Source organism: Oncorhynchus clarkii, chromosome 8 (assembly GCF_045791955.1).
Source record: "Oncorhynchus clarkii lewisi isolate Uvic-CL-2024 chromosome 8, UVic_Ocla_1.0, whole genome shotgun sequence".
NCBI classification, from domain to species: domain Eukaryota; kingdom Metazoa; phylum Chordata; class Actinopteri; order Salmoniformes; family Salmonidae; genus Oncorhynchus; species Oncorhynchus clarkii.
In genome coordinates this window covers 2582183-2609628 of record NC_092154.1, presented here as the reverse complement: position 1 = coordinate 2609628, position 27446 = coordinate 2582183, and the positions used below count along the sequence as shown (strand labels likewise).

Below are 27446 nucleotides of genomic sequence, written 5' to 3'. Positions count from 1 at the left end.
GTGACAGTAGATATTGTCTGATCCTCCTACCTGTCTCTCTGATTGGTCGATAGAGATCGCCCAGGCGATCACCCTGACTACAGAGCAGCTAAATCTGTCACCGGGGCAACTGATCGTGGTCCATGCCAAGAACTCCTCCGGCTGGTGGCTTGGGGAATTGCAGGTCAGCTGACATAACATCTACCTATTGTATTGTGTGCTCTGGTTTCCCTTCGGTTCCCTCCCCAATCCTAACCTTAATGTAAAACTGACCCCGGATCTACGTCCAGGCAACTTCACCTTACACCCTATGGATGTAGACTTAGACTGCCTTTACACAGGCAGCCCAATTCTGATCTTTTACCCAATAATAGGCATAAGATCTGATTGGTCAAAAGACAAAATGAAAAATATCAGAATTGGCTGCTTGTGTATATGCACAGGATTAGGCAGTTTTCTTGTCCAGGAGAAAGAGATGTCAAACTCAATGTGACTTCCTGGTTCAAATGAAAGAACAGCAGTGGATGTGTGTTCTGTCCTCCAGGTCCGAGGGAAAGGGCCACGAAGAGGCTGGTTCCGCTCCTCTCATGTCAAACTGCTCCCTCCCACGAGCAGCAAGACTACCCCTGCACCTGTCCCAGGTAACAACATATACTGACTGGTCTGGTCAGAATAGAGGCTGATCTATACTGACTGGTCTGGTCAGAATACAGGCTGATCTTTACTCTTTATTTCTACCTGACTGGTCTGGTCAGAATACAGGCTGATCTATACTGACTGGTCTGGTCAGAATACAGGATGATCTGTAATGACTGGTCTGGTCAGAATACAGGCTGATCTATACTGACTGGTCTGGTCAGAATACAGGCTGATCTATACTGACTGGTCTGGTCAGAATACAGGCTGATCTATACTGACTGGTCTGGTCAGAATACAGGCTGATCTATACTGACTGGTCTGGTCAGAATACAGGCTGATCTATACTCTTTATTTCTACCCGACTGCTCTGGTCAGAATACAGGCTGATCTATACTCTTTATTTCTACCTGACTGCTCTGGTCAGAATACAGGCTGATCTATACTCTTTATTTCTACCTGACTGGTCTGGTCAGAATACAGGCTGATCTATACTCTTTATTTCTACCTGACTGGTCTGGTCAGAATACAAGCTGATCTATACTCTTTATTTCTACCTGACTGGTCTGGTCAGAATACAGGCTGATCTATGCTCCTCTATACCCTCTACCCACTATACCCACTATACCACTATAGCCTCTATGCTCCTCTATACCCTCTACCCACTATAGCACTCTATACCACTCTATACCACTCTATAGCCTCTATGCTCCTCTATACCCTCTACCCACTATACCACTCTATAGCCCACAATACCCACTATACCCACTATAACGTAAATACCCACTATACCCCTCTATACCCTCTACCCACTATGACCTAAATACCCACTATACCCCTCTATACCCTCTACCCAATATACCCACTATAACCTAAATACCCACTATACCCACTATAACCTAAATACCCACTATACCCCTCTATACCCTCTACCCACTATACCCACTATGACCTAAATACCCACTATACCTCTCCATACCCTCTACCCACTATACCCACTATGACATAAATACCCACTATACCCCTCTATACCCACTATGACCTAAATACCCACTATACCCCTCTATACCCTCTACCCACTATACCACAGCAACCCCAAGCCTTCCCCATTTCTCCTTCTCCCAAATCCAGTCAGCTGATGTTCTGAAAGATCTGCAAAATTGGACCCCTACAAATCAGCTGGGCTAGACAATCTGGACCCTCTCTTTCTAAAACTATCTGCCGAAATTGTTGCAACCCCTATTACGAGCCTGTTCAACCTCTCTTTCGTATCGTCTGAGATTCCCATAGATTGGAAAGCTGCCGTGGTCATCCTCCTCTTCAAAGGGGGAGACACTCTAGACCCAAACTGTTATAGACCTATATCCATGCTGCCCTGCCTTTCTAAGGTCTTTGAAAGCCAAGTCAACAAACAGATTACCGACCATTTCGAATCCCACCGTACCTTCTCCACTCTGCAATCTGGTTTCAGAGCTGGTCATGGGTACACCTCAGCCACGCTCAAGGTACTAAACGATATCTTAACCGCCATCGCTAAGAAAAATTACTGTGCAGCCGTATTCATTGATCTGGCCAAGGCTTTCGACTCTGTCAATCACCACATCCTCATCGGCAGACTCGACAGCCTTGGTTTCTCAAATGACTGCCTCGCCTGGTTTACCAACTACTTCTCAGACAGAGTTCAGTAAGTCAAATTGGAGGGCCTGTTGTCCGGACCTCTGGCAGTCTCTATGTGGGTGCCACAGGGTTCAATTCTTGGACCGACTCTCTTCTCTGTATACATCAATGAGGTCGCTCTTGCTGCTGGTGAGTCTCTGATCCACCTCTACGCAGACGACACCATTCTGTATTCTTCTGGCCCTTCTTTGGATACTGTGTTAACTAACTTCCAGACAAGCTTCAATGCCATACAACTCTCCTTCCGTGGCCTCCAACTGCTCTTAAAGACAAGTAAAACTAAATGCATGCTCTTCAACCGATCGCTGCCTGCACCTGCCTGCCTGTCCAACATCACTACTCTGGACGGCTCTGACTTAGAATATGTGGACAACTACAAATACCTAGGTGTCTGGTTAGACTGTAAACTCTCCTTCCAGACTCACATCAAACATCTCCAATCCAAAGTTAAATCTAGAATTTGCTTTCTATTTCGCAACAAAGCATCCTTCACTCATGCTGCCAAACATACCCTTGTAAAACTGACTATCCTACCGATCCTCGACTTCGGCGATGTCATTTAGAAAATAGCCTCCAATACCCTACTCAATAAATTGGATGCAGTCTATCACAGTGCCATCCATTTTGTTACCAAAGCCCCTTATATCACCCATCACTGCGACCTCTACGCTCTCGTTGGCTGGCCCTCGCTTCAGACTCGTCGCCAAACCCACTGGCTCCATGTCATCTACAAGACCCTGCTAGGTAAAGTCCCCCTTATCTCAGCTCGCTGGTCACCACATCATCACCCACCTGTAGCACGCGCTCCAGCAGGTATATCTCTCTGGTCACCCCCAAAACCAATTCTTCCTTTGGCCGGCTCTCCTTCCAGTTCTCTGCTGCCAATGACTGGAACGAACTACAAAAATCACTGAAACTGGAAACACTTATCTCCCTCACTAGCTTTAAGCACCGACTGTCAGAGCAGCTCACAGATTACTGCACCTGTACATAGCCCACCTATAATTTATGCCAAACTACTACCTTTTCCCTACTGTATTTATTTATTTTGCTCCTTTGCACCCCATTATTTTTATTTCTACTTTGCACATTCTTCCACTGCAAATCTACCATTCCAGTGTTTTACTTGCTATATTGTATTTACTTTGCCACCATGACCTTTTTTTGCCTTTATCTCCCTTATCTCACCTCATTTGCTCACATCGTATATAGACTTGTTTATACTATATTATTGACTGTATGTTTGTTTTACTCCATGTGTAACTCTTTGTCGTTGTATGTGTCGAACTGCTTTGCTTTATCTTGGCCAGGTCACAGTTGTAAATGAGAACTTGTTCTCAACTAGCCTACCTGGTTAAATAAAGGTGTTCTCAACTTGCCTGCCTGGTTAAATAAAGGTGTTCTCAACTAGCCTACCTGGTTAAATAAAGGTGTTCTCAACTAGCCTACCTGGTTAAATAAAGGTGTTCTCAACTAGCCTACCTGGTTAAATAAAGGTGTTCTCAACTAGCCTACCTGGTTAAATAAAGGTGTTCTCAACTAGCCTACCTGGTTAAATAAAGGTGTTCTCAACTAGCCTACCTGGTTAAATAAAGGTGTTCTCAACTAGCCTACCTGGTTAAATAAAGGTGTTCTCAACTAGCCTACCTGGTTAAATAAAGGTGTTCTCAACTAGCCTACCTGGTTAAATAAAGGTGTTCTCAACTAGCCTACCTGGTTAAATAAAGGTGTTCTCAACTAGCCTACCTGGTTAAATAAAGGGGTTCTCAACTAGCCTACCTGGTTAAATAAAGGTGTTCTCAACTAGCCTACCTGGTTAAATAAAGGTGTTCTCAACTAGCCTACCTGGTTAAATAAAGGTGTTCTCAACTAGCCTACCTGGTTAAATAAAGGGGTTCTCAACTAGCCTACCTGGTTAAATAAAGGTGTTCTCAACTAGCCTACCTGGTTAAATAAAGGTGTTCTCAACTGGCCTACCTGGTTAAATAAAGGTGTTCTCAACTGGCCTACCTGGTTAAATAAAGGTGTTCTCAACTAGCCTACCTGGTTAAATAAAGGTGTTCTCAACTAGCCTACCTGGTTAAATAAAGGTGTTCTCAACTAGCCTACCTGGTTAAATAAAGGTGTTCTCAACTAGCCTACCTGGTTAAATAAAGGTGTTCTCAACTAGCCTACCTGGTTAAATAAAGGTGTTCTCAACTAGCCTACCTGGTTAAATAAAGGTGTTCTCAACTAGCCTACCTGGTTAAATAAAGGTGTTCTCAACTAGCCTACCTGGTTAAATAAAGGTGTTCTCAACTAGCCTACCTGGTTAAATAAAGGTGTTCTCAACTAGCCTACCTGGTTAAATAAAGGTGTTCTCAACTAGCCTACCTGGTTAAATAAAGGTGTTCTCAACTGGCCTACCTGGTTAAATAAAGGTGTTCTCAACTTGCCTACCTGGTTAAATAAAGGTGTTCTCAACTGGCCTACCTGGTTAAATAAAGGTGTTCTCAACTGGCCTACCTGGTTAAATAAAGGTGTTCTCAACTAGCCTACCTGGTTAAATAAAGGTGTTCTGTGCCAACCGGAAGTGCCATAATTGGTGTCTCAGGGGCTGTTTCAAAGGGTTAAAAAAGTCTGATCTGTCCAAAACTTCATATATGTGATTAGGCAACCCCCATGAACTGTAAATCAGTCATTTTTCCCCAAAAAATTCAAAGGAAAAAAAAATCACACTAAAACACAACTTGAATGGAGGGACGTATTGGGGTGCGTAGAGACAGACAGTGGCTGCAATAGTTAGCTTTGTTCGAGCTAAAAAAGAACCGTCAGACCTAGAGTTCCGAAACTTTAGAAACCTGTTCTAGACCTCCGGTCGATGGTGCGTGGTGAGTTACGTGGCTCTAGACGGTTCTCGGACCGAGAAACAGCCTCGTACATTTGCAATACCTTCAATTCATTTTGACCATTACGAAAATGACGACGTTTAGAAAAGTCTCAGAGACGCAAGGCTAGGTGCATTGAAACCGGCTCGGCCCATAGAGACAGACCCCAACGTTTCTGTCCGATAGCTCGTTCAAGGACCCCGTAGCAAGGCATGGAAAAAAGTGGATTTTCAGCACCAATTAGGGTTTTTCTCGGACACCAAATGACCTATCGAGCCGAAACTCGGGATTCGGGGTCGCCTCACATAGGACTTCACATAATGTCCGAACTGGACCCGCAGCTAGAACGTAACTATGTGTTTTACCTTTTTATTATGTTTTAAACTAAAGGCGCTGTGAATTATGGGACTGCTCTGACATATGTGATAGTTGGCTTCTAAATGAGTAGTAAAAAGTGGGTTTGGTGTCATAATGACATCTAATTGACTGATGGACACTGACTTGCTAGTTGACTTTTGTGCATTTGCAATATGTTTAAACGGAGAGGGACCATCACCAAAATGGCATTCTGAAATCAACACAAAAAATGGCATCACCATAGTCTCCAGACTGTGCTGAGTTCAACGAGCTATCCCGCTTGACCGTAGCTCGCTCGGTCTAAGCGCAACGACCATTAGAAAAGTAGGCCCAAAATGAAGCCTGCCCCACAATGTCATTTGCTTTTGAGTGACAGTGAGAGAACCGTTAGGGTGAGAAGAAAAATTCCACCACATGAATGTTCCTAAGGTCCTCCCGATCTGTACAAGCCTAACCTTGACCGTGTGGCATTAACCCTTAAGAGTAAAACAGTGTTTTTTGATCTCACAGATTACAGTGTCATCTCTCCCCATAGGAATACATTGCCTGCACCCCTAATTTCAACCTGAAGTCTATATGGGTTATGAATGCCGTATGAACCTGTCTTCGGTACCAGTCCATCAGGCCACTATGAGGTCTACCTGTGTTGATTCTGAGCTTCCTGGACCAACCGGAAGTGGTTAAAATGCCCCTAAAAGTGTTTACCCATACCCTGCCTGCAGTTTGACAGACATAGTGCATTCAACCCTGTGTAAATCAGTCAGTTCTTAACGTAAGGACTTAAAACTCAGGATTCTGTAACAGCATACCCCAATGGGGATATGTGTTGATTTATAGCTTCCTGCGCCAACCGGAAGTGCCATAACTGGTGTCTCAGGGGCTGTTTTGAGGGGTTAAAAAAGTCTGATCTTTCCAAAACTTCATATGTGTGATTAGGCAACCCCCATGAACTGTAAATCAGTCATTTTTCCCCAAAAAAATCAAAGGAAAAAAAAATCACACTAAAACACACCTTGGATGGAGGGACGTATTGGGGTGCGTAGAGACAGACAGTGGCTGCAATAGTTAGCTTTGTTGGAGCTAAAAAAGAACCGTCAGACCTAGAGTTCCGAAACTTTAGAAACCTGTTCTAGACCTCCGGTTGATGGTGCGTGGTGAGTTACGTGGCTCTAGACGGTTCTCGGACCGAGAAACAGCCTTGTACATTTGCAATACCTTCAATTCATTTTGACCATTACGAAAATGACGACGTTTAGAAAAGTCTCAGAGACGCAAGGCTAGGTGCATTGAAACCGGCTCGGCCCATAGAGACGGACTCCGACGTGTCTGTCCGATAGCTCGTTCAAGGACCCCGTAGCAAGGCATGGAAAAAAGTGGATTTTCAGCACCAATTAGGGTTTTTCTCGGACACCAAATGACCTATCGAGCCGAAACTCGGGATTCGGGGTCGCCTCACATAGGCCTTCACATAATGTCCGAACTGGACCCGCAGCTAGAACGTAACTATGTGTTTTACCTTTTTATTATGTTTTAAACCGAAGGCGCTGTGAATTATGGGACTGCTCTGACATATGTGATAGTTGGCTACTAAATGAGTAGGAAAAAGTGGGTTTGGTGTCAATTGATATCCATTTGGTGTCATAATGACATCTAATTGACTGATGGACACTGACTTGCTAGTTGACTTTTGTACATTTGCAATATGTTTAAACGGAGAGGGACCATCACCAAAATGGCATTCTGAAATCAACACAAAAAATGGCATCACCATAGTCTCCAGACTGTGCCGAGTTCAAGGAGACGCCCCGCTTGACCGTAGCTCGTTCTGAGTGCAGCAAACTTGAAAAAAAGAAGGCCCAAAATGAAGCCTGCACCACAATGTCAATTGATTTTGGGTGGCAGTGAGAGAACCGTTAGGGTGAGAAGCACAATTCCACCACATGAATGTTCCTAAGGTCCTCCCGATCTGAACAAGCCTAACCTTGACCGTGTGGCATTAACCCTTCACAGTAAAACAGGGTTTTTTGATCTCACAGATTACAGTGACATCTCTCCCCATAGGAATACATTGCCTGCACCACAAAATTCAACCTGAAGCCTATATGGGTTATGAATGCCGTATGAACCTGTCTTCGGTACCAGTCCATCAGGCCACTATGAGATCTACCTGTGTCGAATCTAAGCTTCCTGGAGCAACCGGAAGTGGTTAAAATGCCCCTAAAAGTGTTTACCCATACACTGCCTGCAGTTTGATAGACATAGTGCATTCAACCCTGTGTAGATCAGTCAATTCTTAACGTAAAGACTTAAAACTCGGGATTCTGTAAGTGGCTATGTAAATCAAGACATGTGTTTACTTATAGCTTCCTGTGCCAACCGGAAGTGCCTTTAATTGGGTCACACTCTCTGTTTCGAAGGGTTAAAAAAGTCACATCTCTCCAAAACTTCATATGTGTGACTAGGTAACCCTTCTGAACTGTAAATCAGTCATTAATCCCAACAGATGTCAAAGAAAAGCTCCCTCACACACACACAGGAAGGATGGAGTGATAAAGTGCGGTGCTTAAAGACACAGAGAGCAGGAAATGGCATTACCATAATCCCTAGGCCATACCGAGTTCAGCGAGATATCCCGCTTGACCGTAGCTCGCTCGGTCTAGGCGCAGCGAGCATTAGAATAGTAGGCCCAAAATGAAGCCTGCACCACAATGTCATTTGCTTTTGGGTGACAGTGAGAGAACCGTTAGAGTGAGAAGAAAAATTGCACCACATGAATGTTCCTAAGGTCCTCCCGATCTGAACAAGCCTAACCTTGACCGTGTGGCATTAACCCTTAACAGTAAAACAGTGTTTTTTGATCTCACAGATTACAGTGTCATCTCTCCCCATAGGAATACATTGCCTGCACCCCTAATTTCAACCTGAGGCCTATGTGGGTTATGAATGCCGTATGAACCTGTCTTCGGTACCAGTCCATCAGGCCACTATGAGGTCTACCTGTGTTGATTCTAAGCTTCCTGGACCAACCGGAAGTGGTTAAAATGCCCCTAAAAGTGTTTACCCATACACTGCATGCAGTTTGATAGACATAGTGCATTCAACCCTGTGTAGATCAGTCAATTCTTAACGTAAGGACTTAAAACTCAGGATTCTGTAACAGCATACCCCAATGAGGATATGTGTTGATTTATAACTTCCTGTGCCAACCGGAAGTGCCATAATTGGTGTCTTAGGGGCTGTTTCGAAGGGTTAAAAAAGTCTGATCCTTCCAAAACTTCATATGTGTGATTAGGCAACCCCCATGAACTGTAAATCAGTCATTTTTCCCAAAAAAATTCAAAGGAAAAAAAAATCACACTAAAACACAACTTGGAAGGAGGGACGTATTGGGGTGCGTAGAGACAGACAGTGGCTCCAATAGTTAGCTTTGTTGGAGCTAAAAAAGAACCGTCGGACCTAGAGTTCCGAAACTTTAGAAACCTGTTCTAGACCTCCCGTAGATGGTGCGTGGTGAGTTACGTGGCTCTAAAAGGTTCTCGGACCGAGAAACAGCCTCGTACATTTGAAATAACTTCAATTCATTTTTGCATCACGAAAATGACGACATTTAGAAATGTCCCAGAGTCGCAAGACTAGGTGCATTGCAAACGTCTCGGCCCATATAGACAGACCCCAACGTTTCTGTCCAATAGCTCATTCAAGGACCCCGTAGCAAGTCATGGAAAATAGTGGATTTTCAGCACCAATTAGGGTTTTTCTCGGACACCAAATGACCTATCGAGCCGAAACTTGGGATTCGGGGTCGCCTCAGCTAGGCCAACACATAACATAAGAAATGGACCCGCAGCTAGAACGTAACTACGTGTTTTATGGTTTTTTTATGGTTTGAACCGAAGGGGTTGTGAATTTTGGGCCAGCTCTGAAGTATGTAATAGTTGGCTACTAAACGAGTTGGAAAAAGTGGGTTTGGTGTCAGTTTGTATCAGTTTGGTGGTCAGAATGATATCTAATTGACTGATGGACTCTTGTCCACTTGACTCTTGTACATTTGCAATATGATCCTATAGTTAAAAAACATCACCAAAAGCGACATTCTGAAATCAACCCAAACGAGCGATTGAGATGACCCAGAATCACTGCAAAGCCATCCCGAGTTCATCGGGCCAGTCAATTTCACATTCCTGCAAGATTTTTATAGCATGACAAATTCGTGATGGTACCTGCCCTTTAAGACATATTGCAAATGCACAGTGACTTTGAAAAAGTAAGAAACAAAAAAAAATACATCTAAAAAATTTTGAGCATGACAAATTCGTGATGGTACCTGCCCATTGAAACATATTGCAAATGCACAGTGACTTTGAAAAAGTAAGGAAACATAAACAAAAAAAATCCAAAATTTTTATTTTTGGGTGACCAGTTGCACGTGCATTTGCAATATGATTCTATAGTGAAAAAACATATTGCAAATGCACAGTGACTTTGAAAAAGTAAGGAAACATAAACAAAAAAAATCTAAATTTTTTTTGGGGGGATGACCAGTTGCATGTGAATTTGCAATATGATTCTATAGTGAAAAAACATATTGCAAATGCACAGTGACTTTGAAAAAGTAAGGAAAAATAAACAAAAAAAATCTAATTTTTTTGGGGGGGGATGACCAGTTGCACGTGCATTTGCAATATGATTCTATAGTGAAAAAACATATTGCAAATGCACAGTGACTTTGAAAAAGTAAGGAAACATAAACAAAAAAAATCTACAATTTTTTGGGGGGGATGACCAGTTGCATGTGCATTTGCAATATGATTCTATACTGAAAAAACATATTGCAAATGCACAGTGACTTTGAAAAAGTAAGGAAACATAAACAAAAAAAATCCAAATTTTTTATTTTTGGGTGACCAGTTGCACGTGCATTTGCAATATGATTCTATAGTGAAAAAACATATTGCAAATGCACAGTGACTTTGAAAAAGTAAGGAAAAATAAACAAAAAAAATCTAAAAATTTTTTGGGGGGATGACCAGTTGCACGTGCATTTGCAATATGATTCTATAGTGAAAAAACATATTGCAAATGCACAGTGACTTTGAAAAAGTAAGGAAAAATAAACAAAAAAAATCTAATTTTTTGGGGGGGGGATGACCAGTTGCACGTGCATTTGCAATATGATTCTATAGTGAAAAAACATATTGCAAATGCACAGTGACTTTGAAAAAGTAAGGAAACATAAACAAAAAAAATCTACAATTTTTTGGGGGGGATGACCAGTTGCATGTGCATTTGCAATATGATTCTATACTGAAAAAACATATTGCAAATGCACAGTGACTTTGAAAAAGTAAGGAAACATAAACAAAAAAAATCCAAATTTTTTATTTTTGGGTGACCAGTTGCACGTGCATTTGCAATATGATTCTATAGTGAAAAAACATATTGCAAATGCACAGTGACTTTGAAAAAGTAAGGAAAAATAAACAAAAAAAATCTAAATTTTTTTTGGGGGGATGACCAGTTGCACGTGCATTTGCAATATGATTCTATAGTGAAAAAACATATTGCAAATGCACAGTGACTTTGAAAAAGTAAGGAAACATAAACAAAAAAAATCTAAATTTTTTTGGGGGGGATGACCAGTTGCATGTGCATTTGCAATATGATTCTATAGTGAAAAAACATATTGCAAATGCACAGTGACTTTGAAAAAGTAAGGAAACATAAAAAAAATCTAAATTTTTTTGGGGGGGATGACCAGTTGCATGTGCATTTGCAATATGATTCTATAGTGAAAAAACATATTGCAAATGCACAGTGACTTTGAAAAAGTAAGGAAAAATAAACAAAAAAAATCTAAAATTTTTTTTGGGGGATGACCAGTTGCACGTGCATTTGCAATATGATTCTATAGTGAAAAAACATATTGCAAATGCACAGTGACTTTGAAAAAGTAAGGAAACATAAACAAAAAAAATCTAAATTTTTTTGGGGGGGATGACCAGTTGCATGTGCATTTGCAATATGATTCTATAGTGAAAAAACATATTGCAAATGCACAGTGACTTTGAAAAAGTAAGGAAACATAAAAAAAATCTAAATTTTTTTGGGGGGGATGACCAGTTGCATGTGCATTTGCAATATGATTCTATAGTGAAAAAACATATTGCAAATGCACAGTGACTTTGAAAAAGTAAGGAAAAATAAACAAAAAAAATCTAAATTTTTTTTTGGGGGATGACCAGTTGCACGTGCATTTGCAATATGATTCTATAGTGAAAAAACATATTGCAAATGCACAGTGACTTTGAAAAAGTAAGGAAACATAAACAAAAAAAATCTAAATTTTTTGGGGGGGGATGACCAGTTGCATGTGCATTTGCAATATGATTCTATAGTGAAAAACATATTGCAAATGCACAGTGACTTTGAAAAAGTAAGGAAACATAAACAAAAAAAATCCAAATTTTTTATTTTTGGGTGACCAGTTGCACGTGCATTTGCAATATGATTCTATAGTGAAAAAACATATTGCAAATGCACAGTGACTTTGAAAAAGTAAGGAAACATAAACAAAAAAAATCTAAAATTTTTTGGGGGGGATGACCAGTTGCATGTGCATTTGCAATATGATTCTATAGTGAAAAAACATATTGCAAATGCACAGTGACTTTGAAAAAGTAAGGAAAAATAAACAAAAAAAATCTAATTTTTTTGGGGGGGGATGACCAGTTGCACGTGCATTTGCAATATGATTCTATAGTGAAAAAACATATTGCAAATGCACAGTGACTTTGAAAAAGTAAGGAAACATAAACAAAAAAAATCTACAATTTTTTTGGGGGGATGACCAGTTGCATGTGCATTTGCAATATGATTCTATACTGAAAAAACATATTGCAAATGCACAGTGACTTTGAAAAAGTAAGGAAACATAAACAAAAAAAATCCAAATTTTTTATTTTTGGGTGACCAGTTGCACGTGCATTTGCAATATGATTCTATAGTGAAAAAACATATTGCAAATGCACAGTGACTTTGAAAAAGTAAGGAAAAATAAACAAAAAAAATCTAAAATTTTTTTGGGGGGATGACCAGTTGCACGTGCATTTGCAATATGATTCTATAGTGAAAAAACATATTGCAAATGCACAGTGACTTTGAAAAAGTAAGGAAAAATAAACAAAAAAAATCTAATTTTTTTTGGGGGGGATGACCAGTTGCACGTGCATTTGCAATATGATTCTATAGTGAAAAAACATATTGCAAATGCACAGTGACTTTGAAAAAGTAAGGAAACATAAACAAAAAAAATCTACAATTTTTTGGGGGGGATGACCAGTTGCATGTGCATTTGCAATATGATTCTATACTGAAAAAACATATTGCAAATGCACAGTGACTTTGAAAAAGTAAGGAAACATAAACAAAAAAAATCCAAATTTTTTATTTTTGGGTGACCAGTTGCACGTGCATTTGCAATATGATTCTATAGTGAAAAAACATATTGCAAATGCACAGTGACTTTGAAAAAGTAAGGAAAAATAAACAAAAAAAATCTAAAATTTTTTTGGGGGGATGACCAGTTGCACGTGCATTTGCAATATGATTCTATAGTGAAAAAACATATTGCAAATGCACAGTGACTTTGAAAAATGAATGACCAGTTGCACGTGCATTTGCAATATGATTCTATAGTGAAAAAACATATTGCAAATGCACAGTGACTTTGAAAAAGTAAGGAAAAATAAACAAAAAAAATCTAAAATTTTTTTGGGGGGATGACCAGTTGCACGTGCATTTGCAATATGATTCTATAGTGAAAAAACATATTGCAAATGCACAGTGACTTTGAAAAAGTAAGGAAAAATAAACAAAAAAAATCTAATTTTTTTGGGGGGGGATGACCAGTTGCACGTGCATTTGCAATATGATTCTATAGTGAAAAAACATATTGCAAATGCACAGTGACTTTGAAAAAGTAAGGAAACATAAACAAAAAAAATCTACAATTTTTTGGGGGGGATGACCAGTTGCATGTGCATTTGCAATATGATTCTATACTGAAAAAACATATTGCAAATGCACAGTGACTTTGAAAAAGTAAGGAAACATAAACAAAAAAAATCCAAATTTTTTATTTTTGGGTGACCAGTTGCACGTGCATTTGCAATATGATTCTATAGTGAAAAAACATATTGCAAATGCACAGTGACTTTGAAAAAGTAAGGAAAAATAAACAAAAAAAATCTAAATTTTTTTGGGGGGGATGACCAGTTGCACGTGCATTTGCAATATGATTCTATAGTGAAAAAACATATTGCAAATGCACAGTGACTTTGAAAAAGTAAGGAAACATAAACAAAAAAAATCTAAATTTTTTGGGGGGGGATGACCAGTTGCATGTGCATTTGCAATATGATTCTATAGTGAAAAAACATATTGCAAATGCACAGTGACTTTGAAAAAGTAAGGAAACATAAAAAAAATCAAAATTTTTTTGGGGGGGATGACCAGTTGCATGTGCATTTGCAATATGATTCTATAGTGAAAAAACATATTGCAAATGCACAGTGACTTTGAAAAAGTAAGGAAAAATAAACAAAAAAAATCTAAAAATTTTTTTGGGGGGGATGACCAGTTGCACGTGCATTTGCAATATGATTCTATAGTGAAAAAACATATTGCAAATGCACAGTGACTTTGAAAAAGTAAGGAAACATAAACAAAAAAAATCTAAATTTTTTTGGGGGGGATGACCAGTTGCATGTGCATTTGCAATATGATTCTATAGTGAAAAAACATATTGCAAATGCACAGTGACTTTGAAAAAGTAAGGAAACATAAAAAAAATCTAAATTTTTTTGGGGGGGATGACCAGTTGCATGTGCATTTGCAATATGATTCTATAGTGAAAAAACATATTGCAAATGCACAGTGACTTTGAAAAAGTAAGGAAAAATAAACAAAAAAAATCTAAATTTTTTTTTGGGGGATGACCAGTTGCACGTGCATTTGCAATATGATTCTATAGTGAAAAAACATATTGCAAATGCACAGTGACTTTGAAAAAGTAAGGAAACATAAACAAAAAAAATCTAAATTTTTTTGGGGGGGATGACCAGTTGCATGTGCATTTGCAATATGATTCTATAGTGAAAAACATATTGCAAATGCACAGTGACTTTGAAAAAGTAAGGAAACATAAACAAAAAAAATCCAAATTTTTTATTTTTGGGTGACCAGTTGCACGTGCATTTGCAATATGATTCTATAGTGAAAAAACATATTGCAAATGCACAGTGACTTTGAAAAAGTAAGGAAACATAAACAAAAAAAATCTAAATTTTTTTGGGGGGGATGACCAGTTGCATGTGCATTTGCAATATGATTCTATAGTGAAAAAACATATTGCAAATGCACAGTGACTTTGAAAAAGTAAGGAAACATAAACAAAAAAAATCAAAACATTTTTTTTTTGGGTGACCAGTTGCACGTGCATTTGCAATATGATTCTATAGTGAAAAAACATATTGCAAATGCACAGTGACTTTGAAAAAGTAAGGAAACATAAACAAAAAAAATCTAAATTTTTTTGGGGGGGATGACCAGTTGCATGTGCATTTGCAATATGATTCTATAGTGAAAAAACATATTGCAAATGCACAGTGACTTTGAAAAAGTAAGGAAAAATAAACAAAAAAAATCTAAATTTTTTTTGGGGGGATGACCAGTTGCACGTGCATTTGCAATATGATTCTATAGTGAAAAAACATATTGCAAATGCACAGTGACTTTGAAAAAGTAAGGAAACATAAACAAAAAAAATCTAAAATTTTTTGGGGGGGATGACCAGTTGCATGTGCATTTGCAATATGATTCTATAGTGAAAAAACATATTGCAAATGCACAGTGACTTTGAAAAAGTAAGGAAACATAAACAAAAAAAATCTAAACATTTTTTTTTTGGGTGAGCAGTTGCACGTGCATTTGCAATATGATTCTATAGTGAAAAAACATCACCAAAAGCGACATTCTGAAATCAACCCAAACGAGCGATTGAGATGACCCAGAATCACTGCAAAGCCATCCCGAGTTCATCGGGCCAGTCAATTTCACATTCCTGCAGGATTTTTATAGCATGACAAATTCGTGATGGTACCTGCCCATTAAAACATATTGCAAATGCACAGTGACTTTGAAAAAGTAAGGAAACATAGAATCAAATTATTTTTTTTTGGGTTACCAGTTGCACATTTCAGATCACCAGTTGCACATTTCAGATCACCAGTTGCACATTTCAGATCACCAGTTGCACGGAGGAAAATCGTTACTTTTGACTTTGACTTTTGACTTCCTATGAAATCATATTCCAAATGGAGAAAACATATGCCTTATGCACTAGTAAAAAAAAAAAAAATGATAATAAAGTATGACTAAAGTATGTTGATAAAGTTCTTATACATGTGTAATTGACATAAAAATTGAAAGAATTTTGAAAAACGGTCCAGAAAGCACTTTTTTAAGGATGTGTGAAGTTTTTTACCAAATTTTGACATTTTTGACTTTTGACTTTTGACTTCCTATGAAATCATATTGCAAATGGACAAAACATATGCCTTATGCGCATGTAATTAAAAAAAAAAAAAATTGATATCAAAATTGGACAAAAGTATATTCATACAGTTCTTACACATGTGTAATTGACAAAAAAAGCGAAAGAAATTCGAAAAAAGGCCCAGAAAGCACTTTTTTAAGGGGTAAAAAGTTTTTGAAAAAAATATCATTTTTTCAAAATTTTTCTTTTGGATGTTGACTTGGGTTGCATTTCCAATATGAAAAACCCAGGTGGAGCGCACTCGCCCCCTGTTGGATTTTTGAGGTGTTACAATTGGCAATTGCCATATGGCATTTGCCATATACTTTGCACGAATCAACGCCGCTTTGGGTGGTATTGGACATCGTGTACATGGTTTGTCCAATGCCAATATTTTGACATTCATTTTTGTACAAATCAGGGGGGTATTCCCTTACTGGTTAAATAAAGGTGTTCTCAACTAGCCTACCTGGTTAAATACAGGTAAAATATATATTTTTTTTAACTATACCCCTATATAGCCTATATACCCACTATTATTATAGGAATTATAGGACTATTTCCCTCTATACCATTTGTATTTCATTAACCTTTGACTATTGGATGTTCTTATAGGCACTTTAGTATTGCCAGTGTAACAGTATAGCTTCTGCCCCTCTCCTCTCTCCTCCCTGGGCTCGAACCAGCAACACAACGACAACAGCCACCCTCGAAGCAGCGTTACCCATGCAGAGCAAGGGGAACAACCACTCCAAGTCTCAGAGCGAGTGACGTTTGAAACGCTGTTAGCGCGCGCTAACTAGCCAGCCATTTCACTTCGGTTACACCAGCCTCATCTCGGGAGTTTCAAGTCATAAACAGCGCAATGCTTGACGCACAATGAAGAGCTGCTGGCAAAACGCACGAAAGTGCTGTTTGAATGAATGTTTACGCGCCTGCTTCTGCCTACCATCGCTCAGTCAGATACTTAGATACTTGTATGCTGTCAGATTATATGCAACGCAGGACACGCTAGATAATATCTAGTAATATAATCAACCATGTGTAGTTAACAAGTGATTATGATTGATTGTTTTTTATAAGATCAGTTTAATGCTAGCTAGCAACTTACCTTGGCTTGCTGCATTCGCGTAACAGGCAGTCAGTCTCCTTGTGGAGTACAACGAGAGAGAGGCAGGTCATTATTGCGTTGGACTAGTTAACTGTAAGGTTGGATCCCCTGAGCTGACAAGGTACAAATCTGTTGTTCTGCCCTCCTGAACAGGCAGTTAACCCACTGTTCCTAGGCCATCATTGAAAATAAGAATTTGTTCTTAACTGACTTGCCTAGTTAAATAAATAAATGAGGGTGTAAAAAAAATTGGCAAAATATAATTCATCGGTCAACCTCTACACTACACCCCTCTATAGCCTATATCCCCACTATACCAACTATACCCACTATACCCCTCTACACCCCTCTATAGCCTATATCCCCATTATACCAAATATACTCTAAATAGCATATACACCCACTATACCCCTCTATACCAACTATACCCTTCTACACCCCTCTATAGCCACTATACCCCTCTACACCCCTCTATAGCCACTATACCCCTCTATACCCCTCTATAGACTATATCCCCACTATACCCCTCTATAGCCACTATACCCCTCTACACCCCTCTATACGCACTATACCCCTTTATACCCACTATAACATCTATAGCCTATATACTGACTTTACTATCTATACCCACTATACCCTACATAGACTATATATCCTCTATTCCCACTACACCCCACTATGCCCACTATACCCACTATACTCCTCTATACCCACTAAACCCACTATACCCTATATAGCCTACATAACCTCTATACCCCTCTATACCCACTATAACATCTATAGCCTATATACTGACTATACCATCTATACCCACTATACCCTACATAGACTATATAACCTCTATACCCACTACACCCCACTATACCCACTATACCCACTATACCATATATAGCCTACATAACCTCTATACCCCTCTAAATCCACTATATCCTTCTATACCCCACTATACCCCGCTATACACTATATAGCCTCTATACCCGCATTACTCACTATACCCTATATAGACTATATAACCTCTATACCCACTACACCCCACTATGCCCACTATACTCCTATATACCCACTCTATCCTTCTATACCCCTCTATATCCCTCTATACACTATATAGCCTCTATACCCCACTATACCCCTCTATACCCCACTATACCCCTCTATACACTGTATAGCCTCTATACCCTCTATACCCTTCTATACCCAACTACACCCTCTATACCCCACTATACCCCTCTTTACCCACTAAAGAGGAAGCTACTCTTCCTGGGGTTTATTGTGGATCCCCATTAGTTCCTGCCAAGGCAGCAGCTACTCTTCCTGGGGTTTATTATGGATCCCCATTAGTTCCTGTCAAGGCAGCAGCTACTCTTCCTGGGGTTTATTGTGGATCCCCATTAGTTCCTGCCAAGGCAGCAGCTACTCTTCCTGGGGGTTATTGTGGATCCCCATTAGTTCCTGTCAAGGCAGCAGCTACTCTTCCTGGGGTTTATTGTGGATCCCCATTAGTTCCTGCCAAGGCAGCAGCTACTCTTCCTGGGGTTTATTATGGATCCCCATTAGTTCCTGTCAAGGCAGCAGCTACTCTCCAAAGACATTAAAGCAGTTACTTTGCCTTCAGAATGTATTCATACCCCTGGACTTATTCCTGCATTCAAAATCGAATAAATAAACAACAATCATCACCCATCTACACACAATACCCAATAATGACAAATTGAAAACATGTTTTTGAAATGATTGAAAATGAAATATACTGTACAAAGATCACATTTCCATAAGTATTCACACCCCTGGGTCAATACATGTTAGAATCACCTCTGGCAGCGATTACAGCTGTGAGTCTTTCTGGGTAAAAGAGCTTTCCACTCCTGGATTGTGCAATATTTGCACATGTTTAAAATTCTTCAGGCTCTGTCAAGTTGATTGTTGATCATTGCTAGACAGCCATTTTCAAGTTTTGCCATAGATTTAAGTAGATTTAAGTCAAAACCATAATTAGGCCACTCAGGAACATACAATGTCGTCTTGGTAAGCAACTCCAGTGTATATTTGGCCTTGTGTTTTAGGTTATTGACCTGCTGAAAGGTGCATTTGTCTCCAAGTGTCTTTTGTGGAAAATAGACTGAACCAGGTTTTCGTCTAGGATTGTGCCTGTGCTTTGCTCTATTCCGTTTCTTTTCATCCTAAAAAACTCTCTAGTCCTTGCCGATGACAATCATACCCATAACAAGATGGAGCCACCACCATGCTTGAAAACATAAAGAGTGGTGCTCAGTAATGGATTTGCCCCCAACGTAACGCTTTATAGTCAGGACAAAGTTAATTTCTTTCTTCTTCGTTTCCTTTTAGTGACTTATTGCAAACATAATGTTTTTATTCTGTACAGGCTTCCTTCTTTCACTCTGTCATTTAGGTTAGTATTGTGGAGTAAATACAATGATGTTGATCCATCCTCAGTTTTCTCCTATCACAGCCATTCAACTCTGTAACTGTTTTAAAGTCACCATTGGCCTCATGGTGAAATCCCTGAGGGGTTTCCTTCCTCTCCGGCAACTGAATTAGGAAGAACGCCTGTATCTTTGTAGTGACTGGGTGTATTGATACACCATCCAGTGTAATTAATAACTTCACCATGCTCAAAGGAGTATTCAATGTCTTCTTTTTTGTTTCACTCATCTACCAAGTCCATACAACTTATTATGTGACTTGTTAAGCAAATGTTTACTCCTGAACTTATTGAGGCTTGTCATAACAAAGGAGTTGAATACTTATTGACTCAGCTTTTCATTTTGAATTAATTTGTAAACATTTCTAAAATCATGGTGTGTAACCCCTCTATAACCTGGGTGTGACCCCTCTATAACCCCTCTATAACCTGGGTGTGACCCCTCTATAACCCCTCTATATCCTGGGTCTGACCCCTCTATAACCTGGGTGTGAATACTTTCTGAGGGTTGTGTAACCCCTCTATAACCTGGGTATGACCTCTCTATAACCCTCTATAACCCCTCTATAACCTTGGTGTGAATACTTTCTGAGGGCTCTGTAACCCCTCTATAACCTGGGTGTGACCCCTCTATAACCCCTCTATATCCTGGGTCTGACCCCTCTATAACCTGGGTGTGACCCCTCTATAGCCTATATCCCCACTATACCAACTATACCCACTATACCCCTCTATAGCCTATATCCCCATTATACCAACTATACTCTAAATAGCATATACACCCACTATACCCCTCTATACCCACTATACCCTTCTACACCCCTCTATAGCCACTATACCCCTCTATACCCCTCTATATCCTATACCCCCTCTATAGCCACTATACCCCTCTATAGACTATATCCCCACTATACCCCTCTATAGCCACTATACCCCTCTACACCCCTCTATACCCACTATACCCCTTTATACCCACTATAACATCTATAGCCTATATACTGACTTTACTATCTATACCCACTATACCCTACATAGACTATATATCCTCTATTCCCACTACACCCCACTATGCCCACTATACCCACTATACTCCTCTATACCCACTAAACCCACTATACCCTATATAGCCTACATAACCTCTATACCCCTCTATACCCACTATAACATCTATAGCCTATATACTGACTATACCATCTATACCCACTATACCCTACATAGACTATATAACTTCTATGCCCACTATACCCACTATACCCTATATAGCCTACATAACCTCTATACCCCTCTAAACCCACTATATCCTTCTATACCCCACTATACCCCGCTATACACTATATAGCCTCTATACCCTCATTACTCACTATACCCTATATAGACTATATAACCTCTATAACCACTACACCCCACTATGCCCACTATACCCACTATACTCCTATATACCCACTCTATCCTTCTATACCCCTTAATATCCCTCTATACACTATATAGCCTCTATACCCCACTATACCCCTCTATACCCCACTATACCCCTCTATACACTATATAGCCTCTATACCCTCTATACCCTTCTATACCCAACTACACCCTCTATACCCCACTATACCCCTCTTTACCCACTAAAGAGGAAGCTACTCTTCCTGGGGTTTATTGTGGATCCCCATTAGTTCCTGCCAAGGCAGCAGCTACTCTTCCTGGGGTTTATTATGGATCCCCATTAGTTCCTGTCAAGGCAGCAGCTACTCTTCCTGGGGTTTATTGTGGATCCCCATTAGTTCCTGCCAAGGCAGCAGCTACTCTTCCTGGGGTTTATTATGGATCCCCATTAGTTCCTGTCAAGGCAGCAGCTACTCTTCCTGGGGTTTATTGTGGATCCCCATTAGTTCCTGCCAAGGCAGCAGCTACTCTTCCTCGGGTTTATTATGGATCCCCATTAGTTCCTGCCAAGGCAGCAGCTACTCTTCCTGGGGGTTTAATATGGATCCCCATTAGTTCCTGCCAAGGCAGCAGCTACTCTTCCTAGGGTTTATTATGGATCCCTGTTAGTTCCTGCCAAGGCAGCAGCTACTCTTCCTGGGGTTTATTATGGATCCCCATTAGTTCCTGTCAAGGCAGCAGCTACTCTTCCTGGGGTTTATTGTGGATCCCCATTAGTTCCTGCCAAGGCAGCAGCTACTCTTCCTGGGGTTTATTATGGATCCCTATTAGTTCTTGCCAAGGCAGCAGCTACTCTTCCTCGGGTTTATTATGGATCCCCATTAGTTCCTGTCAAGGCAGCAGTTACTCTTCCTCGGGTTTATTATGGATCCCCATTAGTTCCTGCCAAGGCAGCAGCTACTCTTCCTGGGGGTTTAATATGGATCCCCATTAGTTCCTGCCAAGGCAGCAGCTACTCTTCCTAGGGTTTATTATGGATCCCCGTTAGTTCCTGCCAAGGCAGCAGCTACTCTTCCTGGGGGTTTAATATGGATCCCCATTAGTTCCTGCCAAGGCAGCAGCTACTCTTCCTAGGGTTTATTATGGATCCCCGTTAGTTCCTGCCAAAGCAGCAGCTACTCTTCCTGGGGTTTATTATGGATCCCCATTAGTTCCTGTCAAGGCAGCAGCTACTCTTTGGGGTCCAAAGACATTAAAGCAGTTATTTTACCTTCAGAATGTATTCATACCCCTGGACTTATTCCTGCATTCAAAATCGAATAAATAAACAACAATCATCACCCATCTACACACAATACCCAATAATGACAAATTGAAAACATGTTTTTGAAATGATTGAAAATGAAATATACTGTACAAAGATCACATTTCCATAAGTATTCACACCCCTGGGTCAATACATGTTAGAATCACCTTTGGCAGCGATTACAGCTGTGAGTTTTTCTGGGTAAAAGAGCTTTCCACTCCTGGATTGTGCAATATTTGCACTAGTTTAAAATTCTTCAGGCTCTGTCAAGTTGATTGTTGATCATTGCTAGACAGCCATTTTCAAGTTTTGCCATAGATTTAAGTAGATTTAAGTCAAAACCATAATTAGGCCACTCAGGAACATACAATGTCGTCTTGGTAAGCAACTCCAGTGTATATTTGGCCTTGTGTTTTAGGTTATTGACCTGCTGAAAGGTGCATTTGTCTCCAAGTGTCTTTTGTGGAAAATAGACTGAACCAGGTTTTCGTCTAGGATTGTGCCTGTGCTTTGCTCTATTCCGTTTCTTTTCATCCTAAAAAACTCTCTAGTCCTTGCCGATGACAATCATACCCATAACAAGATGGAGCCACCACCATGCTTGAAAACATAAAGAGTGGTGCTCAGTAATGGATTTGCCCCCAACGTAATGCTTTATAGTCAGGACAAAGTTAATTTCTTTCTTCTTCGTTTCCTTTTAGTGACTTATTGCAAACATAATGTTTTTATTCTGTACAGGCTTCCTTCTTTCACTCTGTCATTTAGGTTAGTATTGTGGAGTAAATACAATGATGTTGATCCATCCTCAGTTTTCTCCTATCACAGCCATTCAACTCTGTAACTGTTTTAAAGTCACCATTGGCCTCATGGTGAAATCCCTGAGGGGTTTCCTTCCTCTCCGGCAACTGAATTAGGAAGGACGCCTGTATCTTTGTAGTGACTGGGTGTATTGATACACCATCCAGTGTAATTAATAACTTCACCATGCTCAAAGGAGTATTCAATGTCTTCTTTTTTGTTTCACTCATCTACCAAGTCCATACAACTTATTATGTGGCTTGTTAAGCAAATGTTTACTCCTGAACTTATTGAGGCTTGTCATAACAAAGGAGTTGAATACTTATTGACTCAGCTTTTCATTTTGAATTAATTTGTAAACATTTCTAAAATCATGGTGTGTAACCCCTCTATAACCTGGGTGTGACCCCTCTATAACCCCTCTATAACCTGGGTGTGACCCCTCTATAACCCCTCTATATCCTGGGTCTGACCCCTCTATAACCTGGGTGTGAATACTTTCTGAGGGTTGTGTAACCCCTCTATAACCTGGGTATGACCCCTCTATAACCCCTCTATATCCTGGGTCTGACCCCTCTATAACCTGGGTGTGACCCCTCTATAACCTGGGTATGACCTCTCTATAACCCTCTATAACCCCTCTATAACCTTGGTGTGAATACTTTCTGAGGGCTCTGTAACCCCTCTATAACCTGGGTGTGACCCCTCTATAACCCCTCTATATCCTGGGTCTGACCCCTCTATAACCTGGGTGTGACCCCTCTATAACCTGGGTGTGAATACTTTCTGAGGGTTGTGAAACCCCTCTATAACCTGGGTATGACCCCTCTATAACCCCTCTATAACCCCTCTATAACCTTGGTGTGAATACTTTCTGAGGGCTCTGTAACCCCTCTATAACCTGGGTATGACCTCTCTATAACCCTCTATAACCCCTCTATAACCTTGGTGTGAATACTTTCTGAGGGCTCTGTAACCCCTCTATAACCTGGGTGTGACCCCTCTATAACCCCTCTATATCCTGGGTCTGACCCCTCTATAACCTGGGTGTGACCCCTCTATAACCTGGGTGTGAATACTTTCTGAGGGTTGTGAAACCCCTCTATAACCTGGGTATGACCCCTCTATAACCCCTCTATAACCCCTCTATAACCTTGGTGTGAATACTTTCTGAGGGCTCTGTAACCCCTCTATAACCTGGGTATGACCCCTCTATAACCCCTCTATAACCTGGGTGTGACCCCTCTATAACCTGGGTGTGACCCCTCTATAATCCCTCTATAACCTCGGTATGACCCCTCTATAACCCCTCTATAACCTGGGTGTGACCCCTCTATAACCCCTCTATAACCTTGGTGTGAATACTTTCTCAGGGCTCTGTAACCCCTCTATAACCCCTCTGTACCCGGGTGGGGGGGGGGAATACAAAGGAGAGTTTCCCCTTCTATTTCACTGATGTCCCTAACTCCTCCTCCTGCATCTCTGACCCCGCCCCTTGACCCCATTGTGCCAGGTCATCGCCAGGTACAACTTCACAGCAGCCAATTAGGACTTGATGAGCTTCTCCAATTGTCAGCTGATCAACGTTATGGACAGTGACAACCCTGATTGGTGGATTGGAGAGGTTAACGGGGTCACGGGGCTGTTGCCAACCAATTACGTCACCATGACCACTGAGTCCGACCCCAGGCAGTAATGTGAGTCCACAACTCTTCCTCCTCTTTCCCCTCCTCCTTCCACCTACCAGTCCTCTTCCCCCTCCTCCTCCTCCCCCCTCCACCTACCAGTCCTCTTCCCCCTCCCCCTCCTCCTCCTCTTCCCCCTCCTCCTCCTCTTCCCCCTCCTCCTCCTCCCCCTCCTCCTCCTCCTCCTCTGTATTCATTGATGTCATCAAGAGGGAGAACTGATGCCTTTAATAAAGACCCCATTTAATGAAACAGGAATGATTACATAGGCATATTCAAATGAGTGACAAAATGTTTCCAAGCAGGTTATTATTGTTAATAGGTATTTGATATAGGAGTCTTTCTAGTTAGGAGAAGTTCACAGATAGGAATATTGACTTCATTAATGACTGCTGTCTCTCCCTCTCTCTCCATCCACCTCTCCTCTTCTCTCTCACTCCCCCTCTCCTCTTCTCTCTCTATCCCCCTCTCCTCTTCTCTCTCACTCCCCCTCTCCTCTTCTCTCTCTCTCTCTCTCTCACTCCCCCTCTCCTCTCCTCTCTCCATCCCCCTCTCCTCTTCTCTCTCACTCCCCCTCTCCTCTTCTCTCTCTCTCACTCCCCCTCTCCTCTTCTCTCTCTCTCACTCCCCCTCTCCTCTTATCTCTCCATCCACCTCTCTTCTCTCTCCATCCACCTCTCCTCTTCTCTCTCCATCCACCTATCCTCTTCTCTCTCCATCCACCTCTCCTCTTCTCTCTCACTCCCCCTCTCCTCTTCTCTCTCACTCCCCCTCTCCTCTTCTCTCTCACTCCCCCTCTCATCTTCTCTCTCACTCCCCCTCTCCTCTTCTCTCTCACTCCCCCTCTCCTCTTCTCTCTCACTCCCCCTCTCCTCTTCTCTCTCCATCCACCTCTCCTCTTCTCTCTCACTCCCCCTCTCCTTTTCTCTCTCACTCCCCCTCTCCTCTTTTACGTTGCATCTCTTTGTAGGAAAGTAACGCTGGCACCTTGTCCTCTCCCTCTTCTTACTTCTTCTTCTCTGAGCCAATCCTGGAAGCCTCAACTCTTCATCTGCCAGCGAGACCCTCCTCTTCTTCCTCCTCCTCTTCCTCCTCCTCCTCCTCCTCTTCCTCTTCTTCCTCTTCCTCTTCTTCCTCCTCCTCCTCTTCCTCCTCCTCTTCCTACACTCTGCTTGTATCTCATTTAGAATGATTTTTGTTTGTCTATCCTCACTCTTTATTTCTCTCTCTCTCCTCTATCATAACTAGTTCTCTCCTCTATCATGACTAGTTCTCTCTCCTCTATCATAACTAGTTCTCTCCTCTATCATAACTAGTTCTCTCTCTCCTCTATCATAACTAGTTCTCTCTCCTCTATCATAACTAGTTCTCTCTCTCCTCTATCATAACTAGTTCTCTCTCTCCTCTATCATAATTAGTTCTCTCTCTCTTCTATCATAACTAGTTATCTCTCTCCTCTATCATAACTAGTTCTCTCCTCTATCATAACTAGTTCTCTCTCTCCTCTATCATAACTAGTTATCTCTCTCCTCTATCATAACTAGTTCTCTCTCCTCTATCATAACTAGTTATCTCTCTCCTCTATCATAACTAGTTCTCTCTCTCCTCTATCATAACTAGTTCTCTCTCCTCTATCATAACTAGTTCTCTCCTCTATCATAACTAGTTCTCTCTCCTCTATCATAACTAGTTCTCTCCTCTATCATAACTAGTTCTCTCTCCTCTATCATAACTAGTTATCTCTCCTCTATCATAACTAGTTCTCTCCTCTACCATAACTAGTTCTCTATCCTCTATCATAACTAGTTCTCTCTCCACTATCATAACTAGTTATCTCTCCTCTATCATAACTAGTTCTGTCTCCTCTATCATAACTAGTTCACTTTCTATCATAACTAGTTCTCTCTCTCCTCTATCATAACTAGTTCTCTCTCTCTCCTCTATCATAATTAGTTCTCTCTCTCCTCTATCATAACTAGTTCTCTCTCTCCTCTATCATAACTAGTTATCTCTCCTCTATCATAACTAGTTCTCTCTCTCCTCTATCATAACTAGTTCTCTCTCTCTCCTCTATCATAACTAGTTCTCTCTCTCCTCTATCATAACTAGTTATCTCTCTCCTCTATCATAACTAGTTCTCTCTCTCCTCTATCATAACTAGTTCTCTCTCTCCTCTATCATAACTAGTTCTCTCTCTCCTCTATCATAACTAGTTCTCTCTCCTCTATCATAACTAGTTCTCTCTCCTCTATCATAACTAGTTCTCTCCTCTACCATAACTAGTTATCTCTCTCCTCTATCATAACTAGTTATCTCTCTCCTCTATCATAACTAGTTCTCTCTCTCCTCTATCATAACTAGTTCTCGCTCTCCTCTATCATAACTAGTTCTCTCTCTCCTCTATCATAACTAGTTCTCTCTCTCCTCTATCATAACTAGTTCTCTCTCCTCTATCATAACTAGTTCTCTCTCTCTCCTCTATCATAACTAGTTCTCTCTCCTCTATCATAACTAGTTCTCTCCTCTATCATAACTAGTTCTCTCTCCTCTATCATAACTAGTTCTCTCTCCTCTATCATAACTAGTTATCTCTCCTCTATCATAACTAGTTCTCTCCTCTAC

The 27446-nt window shown here is 40.6% G+C and overlaps 1 protein-coding gene across 1 annotated transcript in view; it reads left to right on the top strand.

The window, feature by feature from the left end:
* Positions 1-25970, top strand: part of LOC139415460 (intersectin-2-like) — an 81926-nt gene extending 55956 nt beyond the window's left edge. The window contains 4 exon segments of the mRNA XM_071163553.1: positions 54-163; positions 524-620; positions 24645-24836; positions 25795-25970. Of these exon segments, the coding sequence (XP_071019654.1) occupies positions 54-163; positions 524-620; positions 24645-24835 (398 nt within the window). The 3' untranslated portion in view covers position 24836; positions 25795-25970.
* The last annotated feature ends 1476 nt before the right edge of the window (positions 25971-27446 follow it).